Genomic DNA, 10,050 nt, shown 5'->3' on the forward strand with positions numbered 1-10,050 from the left:
CACACACACACACACACAGTTACAGGCAGACAGTCACACATGCTCAGTTACAGGCAGACAGTCACAGAGCCAAACACACAGTTAAAGGAATACAGTCACACACAGTTACAGGCACACAATCACGAACAGTCACACATGCAGGGAGGCAGTCACATATGCAGGGAGGCAGTCACACACACACAGGCAGGTAGACAGTCACACACACACACACCCCACACAGGCAGGCAGTCAGACACACACACACACAGGCAGGCAGTCAGTCACAAAAACAGGAAAACAGTCACACACAAGCTGTCAAGACAGTCACACACAGGCAGGCAGGAGGGCAGACAGTCTCACAAACAGGCAGGCAGGCACACAGGCAGTCAGACAGTCACACACAAAGGCAGATAGTTACACAGACAGTCACACATACAGGCAGGCAGGCAGGCACACAGACAGACAGTCTCACACACACACAGGCATGCAGACACACAGGCAGGCAGTCACATACACACAGGCAGGCAGACAGTCACACAAAGGCAGGCGGGCAGACAATCACACACACACAGGCAATCAGTCAGACAGTCACACATGCAGGCAGACAGTCACACACATACACACACACACACACACACACACAGGCATGTGTAACTTCTTGGTTATTTTTTTTAGGTATAACTAAAAATGAATCTAAATACAATCACTATTTTATGGTTATTTGACAATAACCCATCCCAGGTTTCTTCTAAATGTTAGACTATTTTTATATACAAAATAACTTGTCATGTCAAACACTAATGCAGGACTATTTCCTATATCTATTCGGCATATTAGATCTATTTAAGATCTCTTACTGTGAGCTTGTTTGCAATGCTTATGACAACTGTTCTTTCCTGAATGCCTGTAATATATTTTCACAATTTCATTATGTCACTTTTATTATTGATAATCACTGACTGATAAGCTTTCTCACATTATTGTTGTGTAATTTTCTGAAACATTGAGTAACACCATTTCCTTTTTTGGGTGGTATGCATACATATATGTATAATGTATAACTTTACAGGTGGCAAAAATAACCATTCCCCTTTTCTGAAGAAGAATTGAAATTGAACATGTGGTAGACCATGTTAAACCACAGTTATTTGGCAAAACATAAAATTTAAGTGCATGCACACTTAAAGGAACAAACCAGTCTATATGTTTTTTTTTTATAAAGTCTGAAGCGTAGGTGTGTATAGGAGATATAGAGAGTGTGTGTTTGCATCATGGCTGTAGTGTGTGAGTGCATGTATGCAGTGGTGTATCCTGGTTTTGTGCTGCCCTAGGCAGGACAAAACTCAGGCGACCCCCCCCGCCAACCCACCCAACCCCCCTGCCCCGCCAATCCACCCCACCATTCCCCCCTGCCCCACCTTCTAAATACACACACACACATTCACTGACAGATACGCATACACTAGCTAACAGACACACACACACACTAACAGACACACACACACTAACAGACACACACACACTCACACTAACAGACACACACAAACTCACTAACAGACACACACACACTGACACACACTCACTCACTAACAGCCACACACGCACTAACAGACAAACACACTCACTAACAGACACAAACACACTAACAGACAAACAGACACACACTCACTCACTAACAGACACACACACTAACAGACACACACACTCACTAACAGACACACACTCACTAACAGACACACACACACTAACAGACACATACACACTCACTAACAGACACACTCACTCACTAACAGACACACACAGACAGACACACTCACTCACTAACAGACACACAGACAGACACACACACACACACTGACACACACTAACAGACACACACACTCACTCACATTAACACACTCACTTTAAAAAAAAAAAATTAACCCCCCCCCCAGCCTCCTTACCTTTGGGAATGCTGGGGTCTAGTGGGGCTGCTGGGCTGTCGGGCTGCGCTGGATCACTTTCCTCTGAGCTGTCTGTTGAGAGTGTGTGTTTGCATCATGGCTGTAGTGTGTGAGTGCATGTATGCAGTGGTGTATCCTGGTTTTGTGCTGCCCTAGGCAGGACAAAACTCAGACGACCCCCTCCCCCGCCAACCCACCCCACCCCACCCTTCCCCCTGCCCCGCCAACCCACCCCACCCTTCCCCCCTGCCCCGCCTTCTAAATACATACACACATTCACTGACAGATACGCATACACTAGCTAACAGACACACACACACACTAACAGACACACACACACCCACACTAACAGACACACACTAACATACACACACTCACTCACTAACAGAAAGACACGCACTAACAGACACACACACACACACACACACTAACAGACAAACACACACACTAATAGACAAACACACACTCACTAACAGACACACACACTCACTAACAGACACACACACACTCACTAACAGACACACACACACACACTAACAGACAAACAGACACACACTCACTCACTAACAGACACACACACTAACAGACACACACTCTAACTAACAGACACACACTCACTAACAGACACACACTCACTAACAGACACACACAGACACACACACTAACAGACACATACACACTCACTAACAGACACACACTCACTAACAGACACACACAGACAGACACACTCACTCACTAACAGACACACACAGACAGACACACACACACTGACACACACTAACAGACACACACACTCACTCACATTAACACACTCACTTTTAAAAAAAAATTTACCCCACCCCCCCGCCCAGCCTCCTTACCTTTGGGAATGCAGGGGGGGTTCTCCCTCTACCTGGGGTCTAGTGGGGCTGCTGGGATGTCGGGCGGCGCTGGCGAGGGAGCACTTTCCCCTGAGCTGTCTGCTCAGGGGAAAGTACCCACTTGGGAATCCTATCTTTTGTGTATTTCTCCCCCTCCAGGACAATATATACACCTATAGTAGGGGTGGGTCGCCTACAGGGACCCAGAAGCGATCCAAACCAGAACTGGGCCCACAGCTCTCTGTTTGTGAGTGTGTATAAATCATATATATGTATATATTTTGCTATCTACTGTCTACAATATGTTTGATTATCTCTTATAGATTTCGATTTATCTGAGATCTAAGTGAGAATTTACCTCCTATTTAAACCAAAAGGTGATTATTTGTTCATCCACTACAAAAGCGCTACATTCCTTTTTTTTCTCTGTTTGTATATTTGGTTAGTGATATTGTAAGGAGTCACACAGTGGCGTACACACAACCCATGGGGCCCCGGTGCGAAAACTGATCCGGGGGCCCCCCCCCGCGCGAGCGCTTACCCTGCGCAGGCTGGGGCCGCAACACATGGCGGCTGGAACCTGGTCGCAGGGCTGCGACCCGTGCGACCGCGGTATGTACGCCAGTGCATGCGTAAAGACATACACTTAAAGGACCACTACAGACACCCAGATCACATCAGCTCAATGAAGTGGTCTGGGTGCCAGGTCTCTCTAGTTTTAACCCTGCAGCTGAAAACATAGCAGTTTCAGAGAAACTGCTATGTTTCACTGAGGGTTAATCCAGCCTCTAGTGGCTGTCTCATTGACAGCCGCTAGAGGATTTTCTGCGATTCTCACTGTGAAAATCACAGTGAGAAGACGCTGAACGTCCATAGGAAAGCATTGAGTAATACTTTCCTATGGGCGGTTTGAATGCGCGCGTGGCTCTTGCCACGCATGTGCATTCGGAGCTGAGAGGCGGATCGCGACGGAGAGATTCCCAGCGCCAAGGGAGTCCGGCGCTGGAGAAAGGTAAGTGCTTAAGACACACACACACACACTCATGAACAAATGCACACATTTACTGACAGACACACACTCAGTGACAGACGCACACAAACATACTCAGTAACAGACACACACATACTCTAACACTAACACACACTCTAACACTAACACACACAATCTAACACTAACACACTAACACACACACACGCACACACTCTAACACTAACACACACACTAACACACACACTCTAACACACACACACACACACACACACTCTAACACTAACACACACACACACTCACTAACACACACTCTAACACTAACACACACACTCACTAACACACTCACTAACACACACTCTAACACTAACACACACACTCTAATACTAACACACACACTCTAATACTAACACACTCACACTAACACACACACTCTAACACTAACACACACACTCTAACACTAACACACTCAAACTTTTTTTTTTTTTTATTTAATCCCCCCAGCCTCCTTACCTGTGGGAGAGCTGAGGGGATTCCCTGGGGTCCAGTGGTGTTGCTGGCCCTGCTGTCACCCGGCTGGCGGGTGCGCGAGGGAGCACTCTCCCCTGAGTGCTTCCTCTTCAGCTCCCTCGCGCGCCGCTTACTGATGCCGGAGCCGGAAGATGACGTCATCTTCCGGCTCCGGGTTTCAGTGCGGTGCGCGAGGGAGCTGAAGAGGGAGCACTCAGGGGAGACATGGGGACACTGGGAGACACGAAGATACTAGGGACACTGGGAAATCAATGCTTCTGTTACATTTGCATTGTTTTTGTTATTCTATATTGGGTTTTCTGTGAGACTTTACCTGCTCCCCTGTTCAAAATGAACATTGTATCATTGGCAGAATCCACCCTGGCTCCATTAGGTAAGGGGAAGACAGCATGCATACTGTATGTTTGTAGGGAACATACAGTACCAGCCTAAATGCAGAAGCTAGTATAAGGAAAATCTCCAGATACTATGAAGCTTTCCTGGGAGATTTTGACACAGATGAAATTCGGTTAGGTATATGCAAGGTAAAGCAGGGCATGGACACAAATGTGTGGCATTAAACATGGCAGTGCATATTTGCCTTTTAAAAACGAGGATACAATTGTCTTTTTTGCCTTGAGGGGAAATTTGAGTGGATTGCATTAGATATATAGACACAGCACTAAACTTGTGCACAGAAATTCAGTTTGTCCGAACTGATCCATCTGGAAAAAGTTTTTGTTTCAGGCGATTTAGGTTTCATCCATGTAGCGTTTTGGTTCGGATGGATTTCACCCATGCAGTTGTTTCGGGAAAAATATATACATAATCTAAATATTAAAGGGACACTGTAGTCTATGGCAGATAATCTGAATCACGAAAGGAACATAAAGTTCTGATTGCCAAAATACAGATGAATCGCGATTTCTTTGAGTATGAATACACAAGTCTAATAAATATTAACTGGGCTTTATTTGCTGGAGAAAAGAAACCCCAAAACATAATTGTGGATAATTGACATGGCAATTGCAAATTTTAGATCAAAATAGCTGAAATATTTAATTTTTTCCTGCACAATGTTCAGTTAAGTAAATAAACCTTACTGAGCTGATGTGCGACTAAAAAGTTACTCTAACCACCATGACCACATCAGTGATCTGACGTGGTCATAAAGGTAGGAGCATGTATGTGCAGTGTTTCAGCTTCATACAATGCACATGCAGAGTTATTGTTAATTGTGTTCTAGTTGCTAGTTGCACCCCCAGCGAAATGGTCCAATCACAGGCTTCTCTATGATAAATATAATGGAGACATATAGTACCAACTGTGGTGTATTACCAAACTCTATAAATTATTATGTACGCATACACATATAAACTCTGGTCCGTCTACTTTAACAAATATTTATTCAGAGACAAAACAACAACAACATGCAAATAATGATACACAATCTAACTAACTATACCAACAACAACAACAACAACAGCAACAACAACCTAACTAACAATAACAACTAAATCTTATAAAATCACCAGATCCCACTCACAGTTCACCATGATAAAAATTAGCCCATGTCTGCTGGTTCCACCGGATCCTTGTCGGCTGCCTTGATTTATTTATTTATTTTTTCCTTATTTTTATTTTTATTTTTATTTATCTTATTTTATGGACTTATTGTTATTTTTTGTTTGGTGTATAAATTATTTTTTTATTTTTTTTTTTATGTCCAGATTTTTTGGTTATATTAATTTTCCCTCCCACCTACCAATTTTGTTAAGGAGAGTCCGGACACAGTGAAGCCGGGGACTTTATATTCTAGGCTGCTTCATTTCAACCATACCGCGGTCTTTTGAGAAGATCCCGACCGCGGTATATTCATTCCTTTTAGTCACATCACTAGTGACTTACCAGGTGCCTGGGGGAGTGGTCCATTACAGCGTTCACCGCGGTCTTTTTCGAAGATCCCGACCGCGGTGCATCTCACCGTTTCTCGACGGACCCCCCTTGTTTGAAGTGAAACAGATACCGGCGGCACAGAATTCTCTTCAATACCCTTTCCTTGTTTCTGGGGTTTTTTTCCCTCCATCACCTCGGTGGGGGGCCCACACCGAGGCAGGTACTCTTCATTACTGTTTATGTATTTAGTTTTTTGTTGTGTATATATATTTTTTTGTTGTATATTCTTTTTAGATTAGTTTTTTATTTTTATGATTTATTTTGCAGCTGCTTCTGATACCGTATGTGATACTTTGTACTCTTTACACAGAGTCAAGTGACAGATTAGCGTCTGCACTACACTTTGTTTTGTGTTATATAGAGTAAGTTAATTGATACAACGTTCACCAAAGTGGATCCATGCACACATAATACTGTGTGATATCTATTTACACACATTGTGACTTTTTATTTGACTCAATATTCTGTTTGATTTTTAAATAAATACATACATTTGTTGTACAAGTGCTAAATCATAGTATATGCATTAGTCCTTTATTGATATATTTATTCCTGAGCGCACATACTTTTTTACCCTTTTGAGCTACCACTCATTTATAGACGCTTGTGTATGTATGTAGTTGCCAATCCCTAATATTTGTTATTCAATACACCTGATATCTCTATTTTTTCCCATGTCTGCTTAAGGGTCTGCTTAGTAGCACAGCCAAGAAGGAACAGAGGAATGAATAGGGACAGGGGGGAGTGGCTATCTCTCTCCTGACGTGTTAAAGGTATTGAGTTACCTACTTAACATATCAAAGGATAAAGCTTATCCCCCTGTAAGAAAGATCTACATGAACTTGATCACATGACCCCTGGTCACCATGTTAGTTTGATGACAGAATGTCACCACACCAACTGTAATTAAGAAGCTAGTATATGAGAAGCCTGATGTTAGATGGAGGCGTGGAAGTTAAAACTGGGAGCTTCATCATGTGCTGGATTCCTGATAAGTAAATTGTTTATTTCTGCAGGGTTTAGGGAAACTGAGGGAGACCCTACTGCATAGTGCCCAATAGGGCATTTACACAGAATAGGTCCCCTCCAAAAAGGGTTAGAGTAACCCTTTAATTAACTAATGTAACGGTAAATGTAGTTGTATTACATTACTGTGTATTCAAATTTCACTCTTAGATCGCAAAGTCCTGGGGTATATCGGGGTTGCTCAACAAATGATGTCACATGAATGTCTTGGTATTGTCAGTATTTTATGTTATTTTCTCTTTTCTGTAGAAATGCTGTCTGAAGGACATCTTTACAGGATCCAAAGTTGGTATGAAGATGATATGTATCATGAGAGAAAACTGTCTGAGTCACCAAACGAGCTAGCAGGTGTATGCGGTCTGAACTACTCATCTGTGCAAAACTCAAGAAGCAGGAAATTCTTGCATAATTTTTGCTCTGGAGGAAAGCATGCATCTGGGGTACAGTCTGTGGAAACCACACAAAACAAAATGCTGAGAGATCTGATACACCATGAGACTGAAAATGTTTCATTCGAAAGGGAAACATCACCCTCTTTAGATATTTTCAATGCTTCATCTACCAATAAAGAAACCTTTCTGGTTCCATCTTCTTGTAAAAATATATGCAGAGATTATAATGACTTGCATATAGCTGGAGACCATGTGATGGCTATGAACTCAATGCCTAGCAACTACACTTGCAACAGTAGTTTTGAATTCTGTGAAGGGCCATTTTTAGAGTCATCACAAATCCCCCCAACTCTAGAGTCCATAAGTGTGGTGAGCGATGACTTGTCCAAAAAGCCTTCAAAAGGAGATGCACAATGTTGGAAAGGTGGTAGCATGAAGGACAAAAGCATCATTCACCAGGAACAGCCACTCTCCAATTCAATCCTCAATGAGTACTTGGAGCGAAAAGTCATTGAACTTTACAAACAGTACATCATGGACTGCAGTTCACCACCTGAGCGTATTATAGCATCAGAACTGGTGATGAACAATGTTCAGCAGATCAGCATGCAGCTGTCACGGGAACAAAATATGGAGACCAACAAGGCCAAAGATATGGTCCTCAATTATTTATTGAGATTGGCCAGTGAGAAGCAGTCCATCGTAATCAGCACTCCCGATCTGCAGATCTCAACAGACCAATAAATCAGAGATCTAATATTGCAAAGCATTCTGAATGTTGAATATATTTTTTACCTTATTAGTACTATGTGTCAGATAGCTATTGTTATTTAACATTTACTGTAAATAACAAACACAAAACACATCTATTTATTGGTCACAGAATTTTGAATCTTTAATCAAAAGTTTGAATTCTTATTTATACATTAAAACAAATGATTGATTAGGGTTTTCAGCTTTATTAGTGTTTTCCTTTCAGTGATATATAAGGAAAAAGGAGATGGTGAGGGACAAACAAACTGTTTCTGCCTTCCCAAACTCTGAAATATACTAGGACTCTGCACTCCACTGTCCAAGTCTCCAGTGCACATTATCTTACCTAAATAAAAACACTTAAGAGTAGCACACTATTGGGACTTAAAGTTACAAACAAAAACTGTGATCGACATTTTAGTCATTCAAGATCTTGATGAAAAACATAGATCACTGTTTTTTGCACACTGCTTATGTTAGCTTGATCACCATTATGAGATGGTCCCATCTGCATTTAGATGTGAACTGTCAATGACATCCAATATCTTTGTTTAAAGGGACTATAAGCACCAAACAACCTTGGTGTACAGATCATGCACCTGCAGTCTCTCTGCTCAATTCTCTGCCATTTAGGAGTTATATCACTGTGTTTATACAGTTTATACAGCCCTAGTCACACCTCCCTGTATATGACTCACACAGCCTTCCTAAACACTTCCTGTAAAGAGAGATCCAATCTTTAAACTTCATGTATTTCACATTCTGTTTAATATAGAATTTATTTATAGCCTGCTCCATTATTAGCCTTCTAGACCCTACATAAGCCTTCTGTGGGTGATTAAGGTTCCGTTTAGAGAGCAGGAGAAACTTATAAAACAGTTTAAAATCTGATTGAAGCTAAAATCCTGCTTTTTCATGTAGACTGTGACAGCCAGGGGAGGTGTGGCTAGAACTGTAAAAAAATAAACAAAGTTGATTTAACTTCTAAATGGCAGAGAATTGACTGCAGGGGTATGATCTATACACCAACATTGCTTCATTAAGCTAAATTGTTTTTTGTGACTATAATGTCCCTTTACCCTCACCTTATGCAAATAGGCCCAATACTGCATGTATTATGATCTTGCTATCTTATTTGCTATGACATAGTCTATTGTCCCTGTCCTCTTAATTCTGTAAAACATCGCGGGTTTTTGAGACAGCCACTAGAGGTGGTTCAGTTGCACATTATGTCCCCAATGCTTTATGAGGACTGGATATCAGCATAGTGTTCCTGTCCCTACTTTCTTTTCTACCCTGACTACCCCCCTACCCATTTATTTTTTTACATTAGAGCAATCCAGGTGGAGATGGGCTGAAAAAGAGTAGGGACATGAACACTATAGCATTAGGAATACAAATTGCAAATCTGTGTTCGTAACTCTCGTGTTGCTTTAATCACACATTTTTTAAAGTGACTGCAACAATGTATTACACTGTTACCCATCCAGATTGATATAAAAGGCAATGATGCAGACTACAAACGACAAGAAAACATAGAGAGAAATTCCATAAGGTAGCACAGCAATCAAAATATTTAGCACATATGCACACAATAAAAATGGATCCTTACACTATATAAGTGTGTATAAGTGTGGGCAAAC

General features: G+C 41.8%; 1 protein-coding gene across 2 annotated transcripts in view; it reads left to right on the forward strand.

The window, feature by feature from the left end:
• Window positions 1–8,398, forward strand: part of TASL (TLR adaptor interacting with endolysosomal SLC15A4) — a 358,686-nt gene extending 350,288 nt beyond the window's left edge. For both annotated transcript variants that reach the window (XM_063457983.1, XM_063457976.1), the window contains exon 2: window positions 7,512–8,398. In XM_063457983.1, coding sequence (XP_063314053.1) covers window positions 7,514–8,398 — 885 coding nt within the window. In that variant the 5' untranslated portion in view covers window positions 7,512–7,513. The remainder of the gene's footprint in view (window positions 1–7,511) is intronic.
• The last annotated feature ends 1,652 nt before the right edge of the window (window positions 8,399–10,050 follow it).

Source organism: Pelobates fuscus, chromosome 1 (genome assembly GCF_036172605.1).
Source record: "Pelobates fuscus isolate aPelFus1 chromosome 1, aPelFus1.pri, whole genome shotgun sequence".
Lineage (NCBI taxonomy): Eukaryota > Metazoa > Chordata > Amphibia > Anura > Pelobatidae > Pelobates > Pelobates fuscus.